This window comes from Artemia sp. Qi Xiang Cuo, chromosome 17 (assembly GCF_049724085.1).
Source record: "Artemia sp. Qi Xiang Cuo chromosome 17, ASM4972408v1, whole genome shotgun sequence".
NCBI lineage: Eukaryota > Metazoa > Arthropoda > Branchiopoda > Anostraca > Artemiidae > Artemia > Artemia sp. Qi Xiang Cuo.
The window spans coordinates 60,576,752-60,604,444 of record NC_142810.1 but is presented as its reverse complement, the minus strand read 5'-3'; the positions used below and the strand labels follow the sequence as shown (position 1 = coordinate 60,604,444).

The following is a 27,693-nucleotide window of genomic DNA, read 5'->3' as shown; positions in this document are numbered from 1 at the left end:
GTAGTTTTTTTCAAATAATTTCTGCACGTTTTTGTACAGTTTATTACTTATTATTGCTTGACTAACTGTTAGCTGATCGTGTCAGGAGTTAAAGTTGGGGGGCTGCCGCCCCCCAAACACCCCGCTCTTGAATATTCTTGTGTTAAGGCTTTTAATTCCTGAATGCTCAAATCATGTCGTACAGGGTGCCTCCTAATCCCTGTACGTTTTAAGGTTCGAACTTGTGAATCAGCCTCTTTAACAGCCCCCCAACTGTGCCTCCTAATCCCTGTACGTTTTAAGGGTCGACCTTGTAACTCAGCCTCTTTAACTCTTTAGAAAACGTAATTTTTTTCAAATATTTTAAAAAAGAAACTGAATTTCTTTTTAAAGTTAAAATTCAGTATATAAAAAATTTGCTCTGATGGTGAATCAAACCCGAGTTTTCCGCCTGACAGTCTGGAGTATCAACCACTGGACTGTACAGACACAATAGTAATTGTTTTTTAGTAAATTAAAGCTATTTTCGACGCAAGCAAATTCCCAAAAAACTTGATATTTGGTTTTTGGAAAACAGGGAAGGAGTGATCAGATTGAGCTGAAATTTCAAGAATAAGCTCCCAGGCCCCAGGAAAGCTTATCCTCTAAATTTCAACCTGATCAGACAACGTTAAAGGGGGGTTGTGGTGGGAAAAATTAACATGGGCTAATATGGGAAAACGAGGTTTTTCGTAAATGTAAATTCGGGGGATAATTTTTTCGGTCTGAAAATATCAAAAGGCCCTAACAGGCCAAATTCTGCTTTGAATGAGTCCTCATTCAACCGGATTCGTTGCCAACTGTGGCCTGTAGGCGTGGCTAAGAAAAAAAAAGAAATGATGATGAATTTTAAGTGGCTATATTTGGTTTTTTGAAAACAAGGAAGGAGTGATCAGATTGAGCTGAAATATCGAGGATAAGCTCCCGGGCCCTAGGAAAGCTTAACCTCTAAATTTCAGCCCAATCGGACAACGTTAAAGGGGGGATGTGGCTGAAGGGTCGAAACTTCCAGCCCAGTTTACCCCATGAAGATAAAGTCGGAGGAGGATGAAATTTTGCAAGTTTCTTAGTTTGAGCTTGGGCTACAAAATGCAATTTCCGCCATCTCTCTGCGACCTCTAGGACCATCGCTTAACATTGTGGTGGGTCGCCTCTTTCTAGAGGAACAAGTGTGCCTCCTTGATAATACACATAAACAGGTTAGACATGCTTTGTTATGAAAATTGACGCGCAGATATTTTCATAACAAAGCATGTCTAACCTGTTTATGTGTATTATTTGAAAAAACTAAGGTTTTTCGTAAATGTAAATTCGGGGGATAATTTTTTCGGTCTGAAAATATCAAAAGGCCCTAACAGGTCAGATTCTGCTTCGAATGAGTCCTCATTCAACCGGATCCGTTGCCAACTGTGGCCTGTAGACGTGGCTAAGAAAAAAAAGAAATGATGATGAATTTTAAGTGGCTATATTTGGTTTTTTGAAAACAGGAAAGGAGTGATCGGATTGAGCTGAAATTTCGAGGATAAGCTCCCGGGCCCTAGGAAAGCTTAACCTTCAAATTTCAGCCCGATCGGACAAAGTTAAAGGGGGGCTGTGGTGGGAGGGTCCAAACTTCCGGCCCAGTTTACCCCATGAAGATAAAGTCGGAGGAAGATGAAATTTTGCAAGTTTCTTAGTTTGAGCATGGGCTACAAAATGCGATTACCGCCGTCTCTCAGCAACCTCTAGGACCTGAAATCGCTTAACATTGTGGTGGGTCGCCTCTTTATAGAGGCACAAGTGTGCCTCCTTGATAAATCATGCGACAAGAAAACACAGAAACACAGAATCAAAAACATAATTAGTAAACAGCAATAGAAAATCAATTGAATTTTAGGCTGCAACGCTATTGAATGAGTAAGTGACCAAGAAAATTGTAAGACTATTAATAGACAGAAGATTATCAGCTGAAGGTAGCTTCTGTTTGCTAGCCTTTAAGGATTTAATACTATTAATACTTTTATCATTTGGGATACTGGTTTTATTTTCCTCACATCTACGATCGGGCCTTATCGTGTCATTAAGGAACATAAAACATTTTTACAACACGATTCATTTTTCTTTTCTTCAAGGCCAATATAGAGAATAAGGACTAAAAACAACAATCATTTTTCTTATAAATAAAAGGTTTTAAAAGGTCAAATATTATTTAGAGGTAAATATTCTTCTTATTAATTTTTATATATATTATTTGAAAAAAACTACGTTTTCTAAAGAGTTAAAGAGGCTGAGTTAAAAGGTCGAACCTTAAAACGTACAGGGATTAGGAGGCACAGTTGGGGGGCTACCGCCCCCCAAACCCACCACTTTCGCAGCCTTTAAATATAAAAAAAATTCTTTAAACTGAAAGTAAGGAGCGACATTAAAACTAAAACGAACAGAAATTATTCCGTATATGAAAGAGGCTGTGCCCTCCTCAACGCCTCGCTCTTTACGCTAAAGTTTGACTTTCTCACAACTCTTTTTTTAAACAATAAAAACTTTAGCCTAAAGAGCGAGGCGTTGAGGAGGGCACAGCCTCTTTCATATACGGAATAATTTCTGTTCGTTTTAAGTTTTAATGTTGCTCCTTACTTTCAGTTTAAAGAAATTTTTTTTATATTTAAAGGCTGCGAAAGTGGGGGTTTGGGGGCGGTAGCCCCCAACTGTCCCTCCTAATCCCTGTACGTTTTAAGGTTAGACCTTTTAACTCAGCCTCTTTAACTCTTTAGAAAACGTAGTTTTTTTCAAATAATTTCTGCACGTTTTTGTACAGTTTATTACTTATTATTGCTTGACTAACTGTTAGCTGATCATGTCAGGAGTTAAAGTTGGGGGGCTGCCGCCCCCAAACCCCCGCTCTTGAATATTCTTGTGTTAAGGCTTTTAATTTCTGAATACTCAAATAACGTCGTACAGGGTGCCTCCTAATCCCTGTACGTTTTAAGGTTCGAACTTGTGAATCAGCTTCTTTAACAGCCCCCCGACTGTGCCTCCTAATCCCTGTACGTTTTAAGGGTCGACCTTGTAACTCAGCCTCTTTAGCTCTTTAGAAAACGTAATTTTTTTCAAATAATTTAAAAAAGAAACTGAATTTCTTTTTAAAGTTAAAATTCAGTATATAAAAAATTTGCTCTGATGGTGAATCGAACCCGAGTTTTCCGCCTGACAGTCTGGAGTATCAATCGCTGGACTATACAGACACAATAGTAATTGTTTTTTAGTAAATTAAAGCTATTTTCGACGCAAGCAAATTCCCAAAAAACTTGATATTTGGTTTTTGGAAAACAGGGAAGGAGTGATTAGATTGAGCTGAAATTTCGAGGATAAGCTGCCAGGCCCCAGAAAGGCTTATCCTCTAAATTTCAGCCCGATCAGACAACGTTATAGGGGGGTTGTGGTGGGAAAAATTAACATGGGCTAATATAGGAAAACGAGGTTTTTCGTAAATGTAAATTCGGGGGATAATTTTTTCGGTCTGAAAATATCAAAAGGCCCTAACAGGCCGAATTCTGCTTCGAATGAGTCCTCATTCAACCGGATTCGTTGCCAACTGTGGCCTGTAGGCGTGGCTAAGAAAAAAAAGAAATGATGATGAATTTTAAGTGGCTATATTTGGTTTTTTGAAAACAGGGAAGGAGTAATCGGATTGAGCTGAAATTTCGAGGATAAGCTCCCGGGCCCTAGGAAAGCTTAACCTCTAAATTTCAGCCCAATCGGACAACGTTAAAGGGGGGCTGTGGTGGGAGGGTCCAAAGTTCCGGCCCAGTTTACCCCATGAAGATAAAGTCGGAGGAGGATGAAATTTTGCAAGTTTCTTAGTTTGAGCTTGGGCTACAAAATGCGATTTCCGTCTCTCTGCGACCTCTAGGACCTGAAATCACTTAACATTGTGGTGGGTCGCCTCTTTATAGAGGCACAAGTGTGCCTCCTTGATATGTTTTTTTCTATTAATTACTACATACATTATTGTTATATTAATTGGTGCTTAAAAATTAATAAAAACTCAGTAAATAGGGAAGAATCACACATAACCGAAACATCAAGCTAAAACATACGCAAACTAGCTATCATAACTAAATACATCACCTTCTTTCTAAGTTTAGTACTAATTATGTCTATTCTGTTGGGGCTAAGGTTAGCCCCAACGGAATAGCAAGAAACTTGGGCAAAAAAAAAGCAAGAAACAGATTAATTCTAATGAATTGCAATTTTATAATTTCATCCATTGACCATTGTACTCAGTTGCCCCCTTAATTTGGAATCAAACTTCTCGTCTTATGGATTTGTGGTTCCCTAATAATATTGGAATCCTTTTGCTACAATAGCATAATTAATTAAATTAACTTATCCGTCAACTCCCCAAAGAAAAATGAAATTTAGTCATTTACTTTTTTCTCAGAGGTTTAGATATATATATTTTTTTCTTTTTCTGTTTTTATTATTTACGCGGTTACACAATTCAAAATTAACAACAAATTCCTTAATAACGAAGGCCTTATTTTCAAAAAAACAAAACTGTCGAGTTTTCACAACGTTCTCTCGTAGCCAGTTTGGCTACTGAACAATAGATAATCATGAAATAATTGTAAGATGCCTGGAATCATCACTCTAGGCAAAACTGATCCAAATAGATGGTTCAGAGCGCGCTTTTTGGTTTAGCCTAGAATCGTTATTCGGAGCATACTGTATTCTATACAGAACGTCACCAATTGAAACTAACTTTTAATAAAAAGAAAAAACCACAAAGAGACTTTATCATATATCATATATTTTTTTTCCAATATCCATATCATCAAAATTAAAAGTGCGGTAGACACTATTCTCACCGCGGATTGGCCAATCCTTCTGGTTCCCTGGTTCACACCAGGAGTGTGGGGTCAGTATCCACTTGTGACCTAGCGAGCTTATCATATATGGAGCTCCTCTTTCGAGCACGGTTGTCCTTCGATACATCCGGCTCTTTCAATAAATCAATAATAATTCTCGTCTCGGGGTTCCGTAATCGTCCGTGGTTTGATTCCTCAGCTTGCAGACCTAAGTAATCTACATTAGGATTACTAATAAAAAAAGCACGCTGCTAAAAATTCTAGTTCGTCAAGAACCAGATTTAAGGTCTGACAACTGTCTATTATCTCTCGACTTGGCCTCGATAAAATATTAACTATCATCTTGGTCTCAGGAATATGTCTTATACGTATATGACTTTCTCACAACTCTTTTTTTAAAGAATAAAAACTTTAGCCTAAAGAGCGAGGCGTTGAGGAGGGCACAGCCTCTTTCATATACGGAATAATTTCTGTTCGTTTTAAGTTTTAATGTCGCTCCTTACTTTCAGTTTAAAGAAATTTTTTTATATTTAAAGGCTGCGAAAGTGGGGGGTTTGGGGGGCGGTAGCCCCCCAACTGTGCCTCCTAATCCCTGTACGTTTTAAGGTTCGACCTTTTAACTCAGCCTCTTTAACTCTTTAGAAAACGTAGTTTTTTTCAAATAATTTCTGCACGTTTTTGTACAGTTTATTACTTATTATTGCTTGACTAACTGTTAGCTGATCGTGTCAGGAGTTAAAGTTGGGGGGCTGCCGCCTTCCAGACCCGCCGCTTTTGAATATTCTTGTGTTAAGGCTTTTAATTCCTGAATACTCAAATCACGTCGTACAGGGTGCCTCCTAATCCCTGTACGTTTTAAGGTTCGAACTTGTGAATCAGCCTCTTTAACAGCCCCCCAACTGTGCCTCCTAATCCCTGTACGTTTTAAGGGTCGACCTTGTAACTCAGCCTCTTTAACTCTTTAGAAAACGTAATTTTTTTCAAATAATTTAAACAAGAAACTGAATTTCTTTTTAAAGTTAAAATTCAGTATATAAAAAATTTGCTCTGATGGTGAATCGAACCCGAGTTTTCCGCCTGACAGTCTGGAGTATCAACCGCAGGACTATACAGACACAATAGTAATTGTTTTTTAGTAAATTCAAGCTATTTTCGACGCAAGCAAATTCCCAAAAAACTTGATATTTGGTTTTTGGAAAACAGGGAAGGAGTGATCAGATTGAGCTGAAATTTCAAGGATAAGCTCCCAGGCCCCAGGAAAAGTTATCCTCTAAATTTCAGTCCGATCAGACAACGTTAAAGGGGGGTGGTGGTGGGAAAAATTAACATGGGCTAATATAGGAAAACGAGGTTTTTCGTAAATGTAAATTCGGGGGATAATTTTTTCGGTCAGAAAATATCAAAAGGCCCTAACAGGCCGAATTCTGCTTCGAATGAGTCCTCATTCAACCGGATTCGTTGAAGGAGTGATCGGATTGAGCTGAAATTTCGAGGATAAGCTCCCGGGCCCTAGGAAAGCTTAACCTCTAAATTTCAGCCCAATCGGACAACGTTAAAGGGGGGCTGTGGTTGGAGGGTCCAAACTTCCAGCCCAGTTTACCCCATGAAGATAAAGTCGGAGGAGGATGAAATTTTCCAAGTTTCTTAGTTTGAGCTTGGGCTCCAAAATGCGATTACCGCCGTCTCTCTGTGATCTCTAGGACCTGAAATCGCTTAACATTGTGGTGGGTCGCCTCTTTATAGAGGCACAAGTGTGCCTCCTTGACGTTGTTTTTTTAAATAATACACATAAACAGGTTAGACATACTTTGTTATGAAAATTGACGCGCAGATATTTTCATAACAAAGCATGTCTAAGCTGTTTATGTGTATTATTTGAAAAAAACTAAGGTTTTTCGTAAATGTAAATTCGGGGGATAATTTTTTCAGTCTGGAAATATCAAAAGGCCCTAACAGGTCGAATTCTGCTTTGAATGAGTCCTCATTCAACCGGATCCGTTGCCAACTGTGGCCTGTAGGCGTGGCTAAGAAAAAAAAAAGAAATGATGATGAATTTTAAGTGGCTATATTTGGTTTTTTGAAAACAGGGAAGGAGTGATCGAATTGAGCTGAAATTTCGAGGATAAGCTCCCGGGCCCTAGGAAAGCTTAACCTCTAAATTTCAGCCCAATCGGACAACGTTAAAGGGGGGCTGTGGTGGGAGGGTCCAAACTTCCGGCCCAGTTTACCCCATGAAGATAAAGTCGGAGGAGGATGAAATTTTGCAAGTTTCTTAGTTTGAGCTTGAGCTACAAAATGCGATTACCGCCGTCTCTCTGCGACCTCTAGGACCTGAAATCGCTTAACATTGTGGTGGGTCGCCTCTTTATAGAGGCACAAGTGTGCCTCCTTGATAAAGGATTTTCCACAATAATGATACCGGGTACATCTTGCTAGAGAGATCCCGACGTTTACTTAAATGTTTAAATTTTAGCGTCCGCATAAATATTACACAATTTTCTCCAAATAATACTGAATCTGAAAGCTTTTTAGAGTTTATATAAGCCGTATGGCTCCCTAACGATAGAAGACTGCTTGGAAAATGGTTTAGAGAGAACTCGACTAAAAGAAAAAACAACGACTCCCATCCTTCCGTCATCCTTTTCCTGACATCCTTTTCCGACTCTATTTTCAGAGGAGTTAACAAATGATTCAAAATAGGAATATTTTCAGGCCTTTCTGTTTTTCTATAGCAACCAATTTGGATATTTGAGGTCTAATTTTGTCAGGCGACACGACAAATCTTAATACTGGAATAGGTTCTTTAAAACTTGTGATTTAGAAGCTAATAAATAATTTTTGTGAGTTTTTAAACGCCCGAAAAATATCTTGACATGGAATAAACGCTCATTAGGTTCAAAGATTTTATTTAATAAATATATCATCGAAAAAATTGAAAATGAAGGGACGGTGACTTTCTGGAAATAATTTATACATGAAGCTTGCGAAAGCCTTGGCCTTGTGTAGTAATGGCTACGACCAGTTAAAGGTAATAGATATGAAAAGAATTTTCGATAATTCTCATCAATAGAAATTTGAAAAACCCACTGTGCATGTGAAATTTACTATAGAACGTTCCTTGCGATAAATTTTGTAAAATGTCAGAAGTTCGAGGGGTTATGAAGGCTGTGTCTTTCATGTTCTTATTGACTGCGCGTAAATCAATTAAAAATCGAGTATTTTTTCTGTTAAGTGCCTTATTTTTACTCAAGGAATGTTTCCTTATAAGGAAAACAGGAGAAGCGAAAGAAGATGCCCTTTCCTCTACTATACCAGATTTCAGCATAGCTTATATATGTTCTTCTAACACAAAAGCCATTTAATGAGGGATTCTATACTGCTTAGCTAAATTAAATTTCTTTTTCAAGTGGTACATCAAGGCATAAAAACCGTTAAATCATTTTTACATTGGTCATACGCTTGTTTAGAAAAACAATTTTTACTGTCTAAGAGCGATTGAACTAGGCTCTTGGAAAACTTTTTTTCACGGTAAAACGTTAAACTTAAAAAGAAATTCGTCATATTCTGGCTTAGGAATAGTAATTAAATTATCACCATCAATAATTGAAATATTTTCTGTAGCAACTAGCTTACAATCTACACTTTTAAATGTTCTAGGGTCAACTCGTGTACCAAACATCACTAAATCACCCCTATATGCTAATCCATCATTGAACCTGCTTAATCCTTAACCTTGGTCCCAAATTCTAACTTCCTTTCACGAAAGTGAAAGGGACTGTCTAGTGCTTCCATATTGTTGAATCCTAGGATTACGGCGAAAGGCAATTGTCAACTACCAAAAATCCAGGAAAAGACTAACTATCTTATTTAATAATTTATCCCTTTGAAATATTTGTGTAATATCTGCACAATTCTTTTTTTGCGAATAAATCTTTTGATATTCTCATGTAATTCTTGTTCAAAGGCCTGTTATTTTAATAAATCAATACCTGAAAAAAGGCATGCACTCCCCCCGAACATTTTTAACTGAAGAAGAGTAGCTCTCAAATTCAGAGTAGCTCTCAATACGCATAAAAAAAATCCTACGACCGGCTCATTATTTTCATGTCTAACTTGCATAATATATTCAAGTTTTTTGGTCGGTGAAATTTTATCAAGAAAAGCAGAGCATAGGGATTCTTTTAGCCTAGAATAATGTCTAGCGGTAACAAATTTTTCTAAATACAAGTTATACGGTTCAGCAGACATCATGGAAGCCTACCTCTCGATCATAACTGATTCTTCTATTCCCATTAAGCTAAAAACTCTCTGAAGATCTTTAACCCAACTAGACATTTGTTATGGTTTAATGAACCTTTTTATAATGGAAAACGGATAATACTATAAGCTACATGTTGGAATACTGGAGCTGGCATAGGTCTTGTATTAACATTAGAAGCTTGTCAAGGGCTGAAACTTCCAGTGTCATTTTTCTGAGTTAGGGACATTACTTACGAAAGGAAAAATTAATTCATACTTATAAAAACTTAAGCAACCAACTAATTCTGTCTGAGTGAATTGGAACTGGAGCAAATGCCAACTTCTTTACCTAAATGTGTCTCTGTACTTATTGCTCTAAAATAAATGAGCCTAAGCATACAAGCAAGCAGTGAAGGAAAAGAAATTTTAAAGGAAAATGATTTATCGGAATACTTAAAAGGAAATTTTAAAGGAAAAGAATTTATTAGAAAAAAATTACGAAAAGGATTTATAATCAAGATTCTGCTCTCTCAAAATTAAGCGTAGCGTTAAGAAAAAGAGGCGTAGTTAATGCAATAAAATCGCATTGCGTTTTCGCTGCCACCATTTTGTAAGAGGGGGGGTCTCATGTTGATGACTCCATGTCCAAACTCAGCCATGAGACCCAAGTATCCCTAATTAAGCCTCGAATAGAAGAAGTGAACCAAGTGAGATAGGTGTCTTGACAAAATCCTAAAATTGCAAAGGAATGTACAAGAAAACATAAGTATAGAAAAACTGTGTTTTTATTATCAAAGAAGAGGACTTTTTAGTTAATAGTTATGGTTATTTCATAAATAAAGATTCAACAATATTATTCACAATCAAAGATCAATGTTCATATAATTGCTAGAAGTGAAATTTATTATTATTAAAGAAAAGCAAGCATTATAACTAATATATTAAGGCTAATATGTTCCTGCTTAGAAGAATCTAATAATAATATTAAAGAATGGGGTATATACCCATTTACTAGCATTTTAACATAATAAATTAAAAAAAGGAAGGAACATATCAGACTTACATTTTATAAGCTTAAAAGACCCTTGAGCAAAGCCATAACCCCATCTGACTTCTATGGTCAGTGTCGCGCTATATAAAAAGATGTGTTCCCCTTTATTTTTCAAACAAACGTACCTATATTCAATCCTTCTAAGAAAGGGTGTGTATTGAAAAATAAGTTCATCGGTTTCAAATATACTCTGAAAGGGCATTGGCTTAAGCCGGTTTCTACCAGCAACTTGATATTAATTCTAAAATTAGAAGGACATTTCTTACAACCTATATATGTATATTTTTAAGTTATATTTCATTAATAGACGAAGGTTAACTAAACTTAAAAATGCTATTTCTTTCAAAAAAATCCTTGGGAGGAATTGATTTTATACAATATAAACATAAATAATTTGGCTTTTGCTAACCCAAGTAGGGAGTCTGTGTGATGTGCTGAGGTATTAGTGTTCACTGTATGCTTGGTATCTATAATTAATAGTTGATGTCATTGATGTATAAATTCATAATATAATACAGAGACCATATTTCATAGCACTGGCAGCTTAACATAAGACTGTTAAAGGCACACCAGATTCAGTCTTTAAATGTATTTATAGGTGACGGTGCAGTGGTATGGTTTGGTCACTTTCAAAGCGTTCGGATGGGATCCCATATGTTCTTGAACGTGGATACCTCACAGAAGGCTTTCTACAAATCTGATGATGTAATAAACGTTCTTTATGAAGTTCTCAATCTAGATCAAAATTATGACCCACCTCAACTGACCCAAAAACAAGTGATGGATTTTGAAAAGTATATCAAAGGCGTTAAAGGTATAAACTAATTTTGTTTTATAATTTTGTAGTGCTGACCATTGGCTTGTAATAAATACACATGATTTTGCAAAGGTGACTGGACGGTTCCTCCAGTGACATTCTGGAGTTGTACCTTGAAACTTTTTCTTGTCAGTTTAAAAATTTGTCTTGAAATCAAGGAAAATTCTCACATAAATAATGTATGTATATAAATATTGAACTTCTCGCTTAACCGTGTATTTCGGGGCAATTCGGGTAACATTTAGTTACGCTTCTTCTATAAGCTGTTTTTTTTTCAAGCTTGGTCAGCAGCTGCAACCCTGTTTGGCTAGTTCGGCAACATGTGCCACTTGAAAGTATGTGGCTAAACCCCCCATCGTGCTACGGACATTAATCTACCATCATCTGAATCTTAAAATGAAATAAGGGAACCTAAAAAAGCAATACATCCTTTTTTGTGATTTTACCTTCATCATTCATCCATCATCAGATGCCATCCCGGCCGCTCGTTGTGGTCTTCGTGAGAACTTTTATTGTGAAGAAAAAGTCAACTTTTCATGAGAAGAAATTACCCGTTTTTAGGACTTTTCTAGAATGAAAGACTGAATGAACCTTGACTACACCAACTGAATTGAGTACGCTGAGACTTTCAAAATGAATGATTTTAGGTTGAGAATTTCTTTTATCGATGAGTTTTTTGTAGCTTTGTTTCCTTATTTATTTTATATTAAATTTTGCTGATGACGGCTAATGCATATATACCAAAATATCCGCTTAGGTTGTATTCACTGTTTTAACAAAGTTCTCTTCTCTCATTTTCTTTGTTGTATCTGGCTCCCCTCACTCCCCAAAAAATTAACCTGTGCCCCTCCTCATAATAGCTGAAGCGAAATTATAAATGACTGTACATGATTTTTTGGGACATCCAGCAAATATACTTATGTAAAAGATGCTTTAAAACAAATTTCTGCAATAACCATTCATCTTGTATGGATTGCTTGACTCTTAGGAATGAATTTTTCACCATGTGTTATTGCTTCATTTGAGCCTTGGAAACTCAGTACAAGGTATTTTGACATCTTGAAATTGATTAGCTATCTAAGTTTTCAATTAATAGGAATTTTTCCCTTTTTGGGGCAAAATGATAGTTCGGTCCCATACATTGTAAGGAGATGACATAAACTTTATTGCTACTAGATAAAAGGCACGATAAATTCAATGAGTTCTCTCCACGTTTTGTGACCATTTATGACGATTTATGACCATTTGTTAGATACGATCACCTCCAAAGAAAACGAAAAAAATACTTCAAAATTCTTCATTTTGCAAAAGGAATAAAGCTCACCGAGTGCATGTGATGAGAAACAAATACTTCTAAATATCTACTGTAGTGAAATAACTCACGCCTTGCGCTGTGCAGAAAAAACCGCGGTTCCTATTCGTAAAGTGAGAATTGGGTCAGAAGTTCCAGGATGGTCGGAAAACCCAGCTTTGGTTTATGCGTGTCGACAAGCTAAAATGTGGTATAGTGTATGGATTGATTCGGGCCGTCCTAAACAAGGTGTTGTAAACAGTGTTTGATTGTATACAAAGCGGCAGTTCTCCAAATGTCTCGCCTTGCATCGCTATCGTGTGATTGATGAAAACAGTGAGTCGCTACGAGTCGATCCAAATAAAATTTGGAAGTTCATCAAAAAGAATCGATCTGCTAAAGCGCCTAGTAACGAATCCGCCCCTAGTCAAAGTGAATGGAATAGTTATTTCACGAGCAAGTTGGCTGCACCTGATCCTGAATTGGAGTGCAAGTTTGAGATAGATCTTGATCTTTGTTTAGAATCTTTCGAACTGGATCTTGGCCCTTCAGTGAGTATGTCGGATGTTCGTTCGGCTATCCTTAAACTAAAAAAGAAGTACTCTAAAGGAGTATATAATATCTGTGGTATGCATCTGATTATCGGTAGGGAACTGTTAAAAGTACATCTAGCACTTATGCTCCAAATGATTTTTAGTTGTGGTCTAGTGCCAGATATTTTTTGTACCGGTGTAATCACCCCTGCCATCAAGAAAGGTAAAGACCCATCTGAATGGTGTTCTTACCGCCCGATAACCGTTGCTCCCGTTTTTTGTAAATTGATAGAGTTATTAGTTATTGAGGAGATAAATTATGTTTGTAGTACGCCAGACTCGCAGTTCGGTTTCAAGAGAAATATTAGCCGCGAGCACGTGCATAGCCTATAGTCTAATGTTTTGTTGGATGCAGATGCTAAAGGTGAAACCGTGGTACTTGCAGGCTTTTGATTCGGGTATCCATGCACAACTTCTTGTCTCTGCGTTTAGGAGAGGTCTTGACAGATCTATAATTGCTACTTATAGGAACATGTATTTTAAGTTGAAGGTTAGAGTAAGGGTAGTCAGAAACGAGAGCCCAACAGTACCTGCTTTCCTCAAACTCGTACGGAAAGACATTCACCAAGGGGATGTATCATCACTGCCTCCTTATAATAACAGTATCATCGAGGCCCAGAAGCCGATGAAAACGTACTTTGTTTTTCATGGACTTGATTTGTCTCTTGTTAACTATGCCGATGACATTTTAAATCTGAGTAGATCCGTCAGTGGCATAGAGAGTAATTTCAGAGTTTTTTCTAATGAATATGCTAACATAGGCCTAGAATTCAACTCCAGCAAAAGCGAGGTGGTCGTCTTTAATTGTCGTAAGAAAGAGTTGGCACCTGTCATATTTGCACTAGGTAGTAATACTGTTACTGCAGCAGCATCAATGACTTACCTTGGTTTGTCAATTGGGTCTAATCTTAAAGCTACCCGATCCTGTCTAATAAATGATCTCAAAGAGAAAGTCCAAAAAGCGTATGGGATGATTTTGTAATTCAAACACCTAATAACCGCCGCATTCTAGCACAGATCTTCAATTCCTTTGCCACCCCTCATATCTTAGTTTTGTCACCTTTCTGGTCTTTGTTTAGTTTTGATGATAAGATCAGAATCTGTATAGTGTTCTATAAGTTAGCAAAATATCTGCTTAGCCTTCCCCCCTGGCGAAGAAACTGCAAGATTTCAGCACGTTACGGACTCGATGACCCCTTCGTCGTGATCGTGACCAGGAGGGAAAAAATCCTGAAATCTTTAGACCCAACGCATAGTATGTTTGAAGCTATAGTTAGTATTGTGTAATGGTTGTCTTTTTATGTAAATAGTTTCGCCATTGGTTTTTTAAGTATTAATTTAAGTTGCTCGTTTGTTCGATGTGTTGTTGTTTTCTTTTCATTTTCTCTCTACTTCATTTTTACTTTTTTTGTATTGTTAAAGATGGGTAATAAAAATCATTCATTCATTCATTAAATCTCTCCAATTAGGCTTTCTGTTATGTTAAATTTGATAGTTTGATTTCCTTTAATTTGGCTCACCTTTTCGGATGCAAACCCCCTTTTTTATTTGGAAATCAGAATAAACCTTTCAAGCTTACGGCTTTAAATAGGTAACTTTAAAATTAATAATACTTATACATTCGACATGAGCATAAAAAAAATCATTTGATGCATCATGTTTACGCTAAAACTGCATTTTTATAGTTTTACTACTATTCAGAGTTACTCCTTACGTGCTGTTTTTATCACAAAAAGCTTGATTTACTTTGGGTTTTAACATCTTTAAGGGAGAAGGCCTTGCGCTAGACGGGTTTAAAGTACAGTCCCCATGACTTCCGGGTATAATTGATGCATTGCCAAAAAGTTCAAAAAGAAAGTAATTACTTAATAAAATACAAATATCATTTGTCATTCAAAACTTAAGACTTTCAAATCTTCTCTCTGTATTTTATTTCTTTTCCCCATTCTATTTAATTGTCATTTTCTTCTTTTTACAGTTCGTTCTCAAGTCGGATCTTATTACAGAGTCAACGGACTACTCACCGATGCTTCTGATCAATCTGCCAAGTTTGAATTCAATGGCCATAATGTTACTGTTAAAGAGTACTACTTGCAGAAATATCAAATAAAACTTGAATACCCATATTTGCCTTGCTTGTGGGTGGGTGCCCCTCAAAAAATACCCAAAACAACGGTACCAATGGAGGTAAGTCCATATGCATGAATACTTCTGTTCAAAAACAAAACATCCTTTGTGCAGTGTTTATTTTCATCTTTTTCATGTGCAAGAATCTTGATAATCTTGATAATCAAGATCTTGATCTTGATTATAGATCTTGATAAATATATCTTGATTATAGATCTTGATAAATCATAGATAAAGCTCCTTTTGCTATTTTAGATCGGACATTGTGATCAACAGCCATTGTGATGTGTGCTATCCTGAGGTTCACTATATCATCTTCTCCTTTATAATTTATATTTTGATTGCTATTATAATTTGTTTTATCTCCCACGCCATGCAGTGGTATTATACGTGGGGTATATAATAAAAAAGGTGAAAAAACAATCATGAACAAAAGAAAAAAACTCACTGCTGAAAGAGTCTAATAAAGAGGTGATGTTAAGAAATATTATTTGAAAAAACTACGTTTTCTAAAGAATTAAAGAGGCTGATTTACACGGTCGAACATTAAAACGTACAGGGATTAGGAGTCACTGTTGGGGGGCTGCCGCCCCCCAAACCCCTCGCTTTCGCAGCCTTTAAATAAAAAAAAAAGTTTTTTAAACTGAAAGTAAGGAGCGACATTAAATCTTAAAACGAACAGAAACTATTCCGTATATGAAAGGGGCTGTGCCCTCCTCAACGCCTCGCTCTTTACGCTAAAGTTTGACTTTCTCACAACTCTTTTTTTAAACAATAAAAACTTAGCTATTAAAACGATTAAAGCTATTAAACGATATTAAAGCTATTAGAACGATGTTGGCACAATGTATTATTTATTATTTTTTTTTTTCCTTTAGATCAGGGCACTTCGTATCGCAGAAGTTGTCGTAGATTTTTCAAAAATCCCTCATTCAATTGAGAATTGGAGTGGCTTGTGCTCTTTTCAATAGTCGAAAGTGATTGGAAGGTGACTAACACCACTTCCACGCCCACCATTTTAAAAAACACATCCAATTAAAATTTTGATATAGCCGTTTTGTCCAGCGTAGTTGCTTTCCAGGTAGAAAATTTGTTTTTGAGGACAGTCCCCCACAGCCCTTAGGGCAAGGGTTGTAAGTTATACCCTGGGGGCAGATAAGGTTTTTTTTATAGAATGCGTTGTTGTAGAAACTTTAAAAAAGGCTCATTCGATTTGAAATTCAAAGGACTAGTGCCCTTTTTATTAGTCGAAAGTGATAAGAGGGCAACAAACCCGCGTGTCACGCCTGCTTTTTCCCCAAACACATCCAATCAAAACTTTGAGATAGTCATTATATTCGACGTAGTTTTAAGTTCTGGAAATTAGGTCTTTGAGGATGGTAACCCTCCCCCCCCCCCACTGCCCTCAGGGAAAGGGTTGTAAATTATGCTCAGGGGGCATATAAAGTTTTTATATAACGCGTAGTCGTAGAAACTTCAAAAAGGGCTCATTCAATTGGAAATTGAAATGGCTAGTGCCCTTTTTAATAGTCAAAAGTGATTGGAAAACAACTAACACCCCTTCCACGCCCACCATTTATCCAAACGTATCCAATAAAGATTTTTAGATAGCCAATTTGTTCCACGCAGTTCAAAGTTTAGGAAATTATACCTTTGAGCAGGACACTCCCCCCAACAGTCTTCAGGACTAGGGTTATAAGTTATACCCTGGGGGCATATAAGGTTTTTATTGGAATCTTTGTCGTGGATACTTGAAAAAGGGCTCATTCGATTGGAAATTGAAATGGCTGGTGCCCTTTTTAATAGTCGAAAGTGATTGGAAAACAACTAACACCCCTTCCACGCCCACCATTTTTCCGAACATATCCAATAAATATTTTTAGATAGCCAATTTGTTCCACGCAGTTCAAAGTTCAGGAAATTATACCTTTGAGCAGGACACTCCCCCCCCCCCACAGTCTTAGGGACTAGGGTTATAAGTTATACCCTGGGGGCATATAAGGTTTTTATTGAAATATTTGTCGTGGAAACTAGAAAAAGGGCTCATTTGATTGGAAATGTAAAGGCTAGTTTTTAATAGCCGAAAGTGATTTGAAGGCAACTAACCCCATCTTTTCCCGCTTTGTCAGCGATCAGGCCCGCTTTGTCGGGGTGGTGCATGCCTATTAGTTTGACAAAAACCTCAAAAAATATATTTTTATTTTGGCATCAGAGATAAAGGCTGAATACTTTCTATATGACCACCATCTTTATCAAACCCATCTTTTCTCCAAACACATCCAATCAATATTTTAGATAGCCATTTTAGTCGACGTAGTTGAAAGTTTTGGAAATTAGGTCTTTAAGGATGAAAACCCCTCCCCTACAGCCCTCAGGGCAAGGGTTGTAAGTTATGCCCGTGGGGTGTTTAAGGTTTTTATTGAAAGCGTAGAAACTTCATAAGGGCTGATTCAATTTGAAATTGAAAGGACGAGTGCCTTTTTTAATAGTTGAAAGTGATTGGAGAGTGACTAACACCCGTCTCACACCCACCATTTTCCCAAAAACATCCAATCAAAATTTTGAGATATCCATTTTGTTCAACGTAGTTGAAAGTTCTTGAAATTATGTCTTTTAGGATGATAAACCCCTCAGAGCCCACAGTGCGAGGGTTGTAAGTAATGTTCTAGGGGCATATAAAGTTTATATAGAAAGTTGTTATAGAAATTTCAAAAAGGGCTCATTTGATTGGAAATTGAAATTGCCCTTTTTAATAGTCGAAAGTGAGTGGAGAGTGATTAACCCCCCTCTTACGCCCACAATTTCTCCAAAAATATTCAACCAAAATTTAGAGATAGCCATTTTGTTCAACGTAGTTGAAAGTACTGGAAATTATGCATTTAAGGATGGCAAACAACCCCCCTCCCCGAGCCCCAAGGGCAAAGGTTGTAAGCTCTGCCCTGGCGGCATATAAGGTTTTATAGATAAAGTTGTCGTAAAACTTCAAAAGGGGCTCATTCAATTCGAAATTGAGAGGACTAGTGCCCTTTGTAATAGTCACAAGTGATTGGAGGGTAACTAACCCCCCTCTCACACCCACCATTCCTCCAAACACATCCAATCACAATTTCAGATAGCCATTTTGTTCAACGTAGTAGAAAGCTCTGGAAATTAGGTCTTTGAGAATGACACCCCCCCCAGCACTCAGGGCAAGGGTTGTAAGTTATGCCCTGGGGGCATATAAGATTTTATTGAAAGTTCTTTCCTGGAAGCTTCAAAGGGGCTTATTTGATTGGAAATTTAAAGGGCTGGGGCCATTTTTAATATTTGAAAGTGATTGGAGAACGACTACTGCCCCTCTCACGCCCACCATTTCCCCAAAAACATCCAATCAAAATTTTGAGATAGCCATGTTGTTTAACGTAGTTGAAAGTTCTACAAATTGGGTCTTAGAGGATAACAACCATCCTAACGGACCTTAGGGTAAGGGTTGTAATTTATGCCCTGGGGGCATATAAGGTGTTTATAGAAAGCGTTGTCGTTTCCAAAAGGGCTCATTCGATTGGAAATTAAAAGGCCTTGTGCCCTTTTTAATAGTCGAAAGTGATTGGAAGGCTTGAAATTTTTATAGTAAAGATCGAAGTAGGTATAATCTATTATTTTTTGTTGTTGTTGTTGTTTAGACCAGGACACTTCGTATCGAAGGAGTTGTCGCGGGACCTTCGAAAAGGGCTAATTCGATTGAGAATAGAAAGGGATGATGCCTTTTTTAATAGTCAAAAGTGATTGGAGTGCAACTAATCCACCTTCCACCCCCACCCTCCCACGCCCACCCTCCCAATTCAGCCCTCCCATTTCTGCTCTTAAAATTTAACCAAATCAAGCGTAAGTGTATCCAAGCTATAAAAGAAAGTAAACAGATTTTTTTGCGAATGGTACCAAGTTTTCCATTTCAGGTCAACTAGAGGAGGCATGAAACTAAATTAAACACTACTATTTGTGTTCAGATTTTTAAAAGGGTGTATGTTGTTAAAAAATTGCTGAAAATTTTTCTCCAGAATACAATTAGCAGGCCAAACTATAAAGTCTAAAAAACGAAAAGATTTAAAGTATTATTTTCTTTTTCCCTGAAAAGACTATGTCAATATTAAAACAAACAGAAATTAATTTAAAAAACTGTTTCCACAAAATACGTTTTTCAAAGAAAAGTAAAGAACTCCATTAAACAAAAAATGAGCAAAAACAAAATCAAATAATCTACCAAGCGTGAAACTATCACAAATCAGCATCGATAAATAAATGAAATCCAAAATGGACAGAAATTGCAATAATTAACCGAGTCAAACTTAAAACGAGCAAAATTTAACATAAGTTGGGCGCAAAACCCCCATACCTCCCAAAGGCAGAACAAAATTTGCACTTTACTGAAAAAAATACAAATAAATGTGCATTGTCAGTTTAATATACATATACTGATATTTAGTAATCAAAATGTTAATATTATTTTATTTATTAAAGTTAGAAAAGTAAAAACAGTTATAATTGTCTAGTATAGTACAAATTTTGTTCTGGCCTTGGGAAGGCATAGGGATTTTGCACCCAACTTATGTTAATTTCTGCTGGTTTTGAGTTTGACTCGGTTGATTATTGTAATTTCAATTCGTTTTGGGTTTCATTTATTTATCGATGCTGATTTGTGGTAGTTTCATGCTTGGTAGATTATTTGATTTTATTTTTGCTCATTTTTTGTTTAATGGAGTTCTTTACTTTTCTTTGAAAAACTTATTTTGTGGAAAAAGTTTTTAAATTAATTTCATATAGAAACATCATACATCATCATGCATTATACATCATCATACATCATAATTCATATAGAAACATCATGCATCATCAAATATCATGCATCATCATATATCATATTTCACGTAGAAACATCATACATCATCATCAAAAATCATAAGAAATTTTCTAACAAGACCCACTTTTTTTCCAAGGGGGAAGAAACAACACAAATTTACAAAGACTAAAATAACTAATCCAGGTTCTTTTTATTTTTTATTTTAAGAGGGGGATAAACTTCAGAAGCAAGAAGAATTAAATCTTCACAATAAGTTGAGTAGAGGCTAAGGCAGGGCTTTTATATTTTTTCTCTATTAGCAATGACTTTAGTGTATTTTAACTGGATTTTCTTATTAATGTTCATGGTTTATTTCCTATTGCTTAGACTTAGTCCCCCCGCCCACGCCGTCTGGCGCACAAGGCAACATCGGTACCTCTCCACGACGACCTCTGGAGAGCTTGAGACCACAGATCTTCCAATAATGTCCTCACCAAAATAGCCTCTTTCTCTAAGGATTGTCCATGCGTTGTTCTCTATCGCTCACGTCTTCTAATGTCAGGGGGGCAACACCAAACATCATGGGGTGCCTGCCATCGCCAATACGGACCGTATGACCCCAATATCGCCATCTACTACCTAGGATTTTTTTTCAACTATTAGCAATGGTTCCGTCCTTTCACGTATGGTGGCGTTCGTAATTCTGTCGGACCAGTGGATCCCAAGGATGTCCCGAAGACAGTTACTTTCTAAACATTGTATTCATTTCTTAAGCTGTTTTGTCAATGCCCATGTCTTGCATCCATACGTTAGTACAGAGAGGACATTGCTATTTAGGAGTTGGAGTTTGAGCTTCAGAGAGTACGCAACGTTTTTCTAAACTATTTCTAATTTGGTAAAACCGTTGCCTGCACAAGTAACGCGTTTAGTAATTTCACGCTCGAGGCTTCCATCAGATATGATGAGGCTTTCAAGACACTTCAATTCTGTAGCCTCATTTAGCTCATCTGAACCAATATTCAGTGGCCGGGCCGGGGTTGTATTTATGTTGTTACGCATAATAGTCGTCTTTTGGGTACCAATTGACAATCCAAGTCACCCGGATTTGTTCGAGAGCCCAGTGATATTCTGTTGCAAGTATTCTTTTAGATGAGAGAGGAGCGTAATGTCATCAGCAAAATCACCGTCAAAGACAATACGCCTCTCATTCAACTGTATCCCTCCAACAAAATGACAGGACTGAAGTACATAGTCAATGAGAATCATGAAGAGCACAGGAGAGAGGATACAACCTTTTCGTACACCAGAATTGATCTGAAACCATTCCGTCAGGTCTCCATTATAGGTTCGTACGTTGGCTAACTGGTCACTGTATAAAGCAACAATAATACTGATAATCTTGTCTTGGAGTCCATAATATTGTAATATTCTCCATAGTGATTCCCTATGTACGGAATCGATCGCTTTTAAGAAATCAATAAAGGCTACTAATATTTCCGTTTGCCACTCGTTTGATTCTTTAATTAGAGTTCTTAGGCTGAATATCAGATCAGCGTAAGATCTATCTGACCGAAAACCGTGTCGCTCGTCTCTCCGAATATCGTAAATTTTTCACTGATTACTATTCAGGAGTATTTGACCAATGTTCGACGTTTCTTAAAAAGTTTTATAGTGACTCCTCTCTTAAAATCAGTCGGAATACTCTTGGTTTCCCAAGTCTGATTAAAAATTTTGTAAAGAGGTTTCGTCAAGGCCTAGGCGCAATATTCCAACAATTCAGGTTGTACGCCATCAATTCCGGCAGCTTTGCCATTTTCATGTTGCGTGGTACGGTTTTCTCCTCTAGTAGGATAATGGGTTCAAAGTTGAGCCCAAGATCGAAGAGCGGAACACCAGGTGGAGGCTCCATGGGGTTTACACGGGGAGAAAAATTTAGTACTTCGTTAAATTATTCTCTTCATCTGTTATCAAAATCTTTTTTCCTCGTAAGTAGTTCGCCAGTCTTACTTTCAACAGCACATGCCGGCTTTCGGAAGTCGCAAGTGATCTCTTTGGTTATTCGATACAACGTTCTACTGTCGCCTTTTCTGGCAACCGCCTCAGATTTGGCTGCTTTTGTCTGCAAAAAGCAACTTCTGTCATTCCTTGTGGACCACTTTACAGCTTTTTGGATTTGTCTATATTAGGTATTGAGTTGGTCTTTGTAATGAGGTGTGACGTTACTATCACAACTGTGTAGCTGGATCTTTACTTCTTTTCTCTCTTGCTTGAGTTTCCACGAGTCATCGCTGATCCACTGTTCATTCTTCTTTTTCGCGTAACCAACCGACTCTTCAGCGACTCCCCTTACACAATCCACAATTGAATTCCACTTCTCGTCCACTGGGGCACGGGTTTCATCGTATGTCAGGTTTGCAAACCTCTTAGAAAGAGAAACACAATATGCTTGCCTCCTTTTCTATGCCGGAGCTTCTGAATGTCAAACACTTCCATAGTCTATTTGCACTTGGTAAAAACCTTTAATTTAAAACTAGCAATCGCTAGTTGGTGGTTCGTGTATGAATTGGCCCCACAAAAAGTACGAATATCTTCCAGACTACGTCTGTGACGTTTTATAATAAGAGCGAGGTCAATTTGGCTCCGTGTAGTCCCATCAGTTAAATTCAATGTATATTTGTGAACATCGCTATGAGGGAACCATGATCCTCCAACAATTAGGCCATGGTTAGTGCAAAAGTCTATTAATCGCACTCCATTGTCATTTGTCACAGCGTTCGACGGGACATAAGCAAATAGAATTGTCATTTTCGACTGAGAACTAACAAAACGAGCTTTTAGCATCCTCTCGTTTTTTGGCATAAATTCGAGCATCGATTTCCTAGCTATTTTGCTCATAACTAAGGCAACTCTAGCATCAAGCCTCCTCTTCCTTCCAGAGAAGAAGATTTGATATCCATCAACATGCATGAACCCGAGCCTGTTAGTCTAGCTTCTGATAGAGCTGCTATCTGGACATTATAGGAATGAAGAATTTTAATTAAACCCTCAATAAGGCTAGGCTGGGTATCTGGATTGATCATCCTGATGTTCCAAAACGCAAGACAAAAAGATTGCTTCGTTGTCAGAAAACATATCCGGGAGGGTGCGTGGTCGTTATCTGTGAAGTCAAATCAGATCCCAGGCAATTCTTTGCCAATTAAAAATCGGGGACAGGTGATTGGACTGTCGCCTAACCTTTCTCCTTTCCTGTCTTGGGAGAGGCTGCTCCCCAATACCCGAAAAGGCGTGGATCCTTGCAGGCAGAGTTTGGTAGGGTTCTTGGTTTTCTCTTCCACCCAAGACTCTTTTACTACGTTCAATTTCCCTTCTGGTTGTTCAATGTTCTATTTTTAACTTCTTTTTTTAGGCAACTGGCTTCAACTTTTTTTTTTCTTCAGCGCTAATCTTTTTCCTTTTCTGAATTCAACTTTTTGGGCGTGGGGACCCTACACCAAAGATTTTTCTGAGCATTAGGTATACAAAAAAAAGTGATTAGAGACAAAAAAATGTGTATCATTTATTGGAAACTACCCACCCCTCCTACCTTACAACGAATATTTCATCCTTTTGACCCAATGAAAGATCCTTGAAAGTGTTCAGTCGACCACAAACACAAGACAATGTTCAAACAATTGGTAATTCTTATTATTTGCGCCAATGTCAGGGGGGACGCCAAGGGCCATCTCATCCCGAAGGAATGTACATTAAACCTTTAGACTATATTTAACAAAAGACTATCTCAAAACGTCTATCAGATGTCTGAGAGTTACGGTGGGACGGCTATTGAAAAAGAGCACGGGAGATGCTAGTTCTCATCCAATCACGTTTGATTCTCAAAAACGGGACAAGATATTTCAACTTCAAATCCAAGGAGCCCCCTCTAAGGTTTTTACGATAATCCCTTTATAAGAGGCAGATTTGTGAAAAAAATGGTATGTTGAAGGCTTGTGACTCTCAGCAGCTAGCAACGCTAGATTGTTGTCTTGGCTTAATATGTCTATTTGCCTTCGGAAGAAAATGTTTCTTTAATGGTTTTTAATATAAATTCCACACTTAAAAAAATTTATTTTGTCTTTGCAAAACACAATTATAGGTGGACTTAGGGGGGGGGGGGGAGAAGTACTACTATGAAAGAAAAGCAAAGTATTTGAAGTTTACAATTGGAATATTCACGTTTACTTTAGTGCTTGACAATTTCAAGTCTTTCCAAAAAAGGTATATATATTTCCTTTTCATGATTATATGGACAAAATAACTCATTTTGGATGATGCACAATGATGTACAAGGATAAACCTATCGCAACAGGGTAGGGGGTATACTTCTATTCCGCTTTTTAGCATTTAAGTCGGAAAATAAAGTCCTGCAGCTTAGAGAAACAATTTCAGCATCTGCAACAGAATCCTTCTAGTATTTGTTATTATTCTTCAATATTTTAATTATTTTTCTATGTAATTGATTTTCAAACTAAAAATTTCTTTTCTAGCTTTGTACCATCTTGCCCGGTCAAGTTATGAGAGGCAAATTAAATGAAACCCAAACCAGGGAAATGATCAAAGCTGCAGCAAAGCCACCCACTGAAAGGAAAAGGAGAACTGAAGAAACAGTGGTGGCAATGAATGGAAGTGGTGCTGTGGCCAAAAAGTTTGGAATTTTCTTCTCAAATCTAATGCCCCAGGTAGATATATTGTATTTTAATAGTCCACCATCCATAAACGGCGTAATTGGATCGTGGAAAACACAAAGAAAAAGAAACAAAATACTCTTGCTAGAATATTGGAACGTTAGAACATTTCGGAATATTAAATATTCTATATTTTAGAATTTTAGCCATTAGAATAGTTTAAAATATTTCAGAAAAATTAGAATTTTTAGAAAATTAGAATAATAGAATTAACTGGAATTCAAGTAAAAACTGGTAACAAGTGTCTTATTTGGTTCACTTTGACCAGCAGTAGTTTGTATGGTAATTACTCAAACCTGTATTTCCTATCTCAAGACATTTGAAGACATACTTCTTTCAGAGGAGAATTTTTGGTCAGATGCCAGAATTAAGAGAGACTAACAGCAGATCATATATACGTAGATTATTTTTAACACAGGTGTGGTGTTCATATATTTACACGTAGTAGATGTGGTAGATTGCATATATAAAATGTAGATTACATATATTACACGTAGTTGATGATAGGCAATTTCTCGTCTAATCTTTTTTTTTAATATATGAGACATGTGAGACATTTTGCAATTGTTTTGCAAATGTTATCATCATTTTGACTATTAAAAATTGAACCAGATTTTTCAATTTGTAATCAAATGAGCCCTCTGTGAAGTTTATACAAGCATCCCTTCCATAAAAATCATATATGCACCAGGGCAAAACGTAGAACACCTGCCCCTATTTCCTGGTATCGAAACTTTTCTTATCTGACCTTTGAACTATTTTTAACAAATGCCTGTCTCAATTTTTTTTTTCAATTGGATTCGTGGGAAAAGACGTGGGAGAGGGGGGTAGTTGCTATCGCATCTCTTTTTACTCTCTAAAACGGAACCAGAACTTTCAATTTCCAATCAAATGAGGCCTCTCTGAGGTTTATACGAGCTTCCTTTCCATAAGAACCATATATGCCATATATGTGGAGGGGGGTGGTGCTGACCCCTGATTTTTCATTTTATGATCTTTGAACTATTTTTAAATAATGGTTATCTGAAAGATCTTATCGGATGGGTTTGAGGAAAAAAGAGTGTGGTGGGGAGGGACTAGTTGCCCTTCCATCTCTTTTGACTCTTAAAAAGTGAACTATAACTTTAAATTTCTAATCAAATGAGCCCTTTCTGAAGTATATACAAGGATCCTCTCCATAAGAACCATATATGCCTCATGGCATAATTTACAAAACCTGGTGCAGGACCCTGGGGGATTGTGTCGGCACCGGAGACTATGTTATATGATCTTTCAACTATTTTTAACAAAATGACTGTCTCAATGCTTTTATCGAACGCATTTGGGTAAAAAGGGTGTAAGCGGCTAGTTGCCCTCTGATCATTTTTCATTCTTAAAGAGGACACTAGAAATTCCAATTTTCAACCGAGTGAGCCCCTCCGAAGCTTATGTGACAACCCCTTCAATATTAATTGCCTCTGGGAAATTAAATGAAATTAATGAATTTAATTCTGGGAAATTAAATGAATATTAAAACATTGGAGCCGTAGGGCCTTTACCGTATGACCAATTTCCAATTTCCAATTAGCCGTATAATTCAATTTCCAATCAAATGAGCTCTCTTTGAAGTTTATACGAGTGTCCCTTCCATAAGAACCATGTATACCCTCAGACATAATTTACAAAGCTTGCCCCCGGGTCCTGAGGGGTTGTGTTGATACTGGAGTTTTTTTTATCTGATGTTTGAACTGTTTTAAGAAAAAAGGCTAGCAAATTTTTATCAGAAGGGTTTGGGAGAGAGAAAAATATTTGGGGGGCTAGTTGCCATTGAATCTCTTTTGATTCATAAAAGTTGAACTAAAACTTTCAAATTTACAATCAAATGGGCCCTCTCTGAAGTTTATACAAGCAATCTTTCCACTAGAACCATAGATGTCCCTAGGGCATCACTTACAATGACTGCCCCTGGACCAAGGGGGGTTTTGTTGATACCATAGACATAGTTATCTGCTTTTTTTTAACTGTTTTTAATAAAATAGCTATCTCAAAATTTTTGTCTGATGCATTTGGGGAAAAAAGGCATGAGAGGGGGAGGGGACTAGTTGCCCTCCAATCTCTTTTAACTCTTGAAAAGTGAACTAGAACTTTCACTTTCCTAACAGATGAGCCCTCTCTGAAGTCTATGCGAGCATCCCTTCCATAAGAAAAGTCCCCAGGGCATAGCTTACAATGCCTGCCCAAAATGGCCTGGGAGGCTGTGTTGAAACCATGTTTTTGTTATCTAAATTTATAACTATTTTGAACAAAGGCTATCTAAATATTTATCTGATGCATTTGAGGAAAAGGGGCGTGGAGGAGGGGCTAGTTGCCCTGCGATTTCTTTTTACTCTTAAAAAGTAAACAAAAACTTTCACTTTACAAACAATTGAGCCTTTTCTGAAGTTTATTCGAGCATCTCTTCCAAAAGAAACATATATTCCCCCAGGGCATAACTTACAAGGTCAGTCCCCGGGCCCTGGGGGGTTGTATCATCACTGGAAATTTTGTTATCTGACGTTTGAACTCTTTTCGACAAAATGGCTATCTCAAAATTTTGATCTGATGCATTTGGGGGAGAAAAGAACGCGAGGGGGAAGGCTATGTACCCTCCAATAACTTTTGACTCTTTAAAGGGAACTACAACTTTTAATTTCAAATCAAATGAGCCATATCTATAGTTTACACGAGCATCCCTTCAATAAGAACCTCATATACCCCAAGGCATAACTTACAACGCCTGCCCCAGGGCCTTCTCGAGGCCTTCTCTGGTGGGCTTTCTCGACACCAGTGTTTGTTATCTGACCGTTGAACTATTTTAAAAAAATATCCACGTAAAAATTTTTATTTGATGCATTTGAGAAAAAAAGGGTATTGGCGGGGGGGGGGGGGGAGGTTCAAGTTCTTTTTTAATCAATAAAAATTTTTTGACAAAACTATCAAATTAATGACCCACAGTGAGAATAACTCGTGTGTGGGTTTATATACACTACACAATAAAAACAATAAAAAAGATTGCTCTTGAACTCTCCATATTGTAACAACAAACAAAATCTGAATAACATCAAAATAACCAAACAAATAAAGTGAAATGAGGAGCATCCACCCCAGAAAATAAATCAAATAAATAATTACTGATTAAATGATTTATTAATCTA

At 37.2% G+C, this 27,693-nt stretch overlaps 1 protein-coding gene across 1 annotated transcript in view; it reads left to right on the top strand.

Moving 5' to 3' along the window:
* The window catches only part of LOC148942427 (protein argonaute-2-like), a 295,554-nt gene that overhangs the window by 98,806 nt on the left and 169,055 nt on the right, over nt 1–27,693 (top strand). The window contains exons 12-14 of the mRNA XM_089103040.1: nt 10,754–10,969; nt 14,835–15,043; nt 24,323–24,514. Coding sequence (XP_088959166.1) covers nt 10,754–10,969; nt 14,835–15,043; nt 24,323–24,514 — 617 coding nt within the window. The remainder of the gene's footprint in view (nt 1–10,753; nt 10,970–14,834; nt 15,044–24,322; nt 24,515–27,693) is intronic.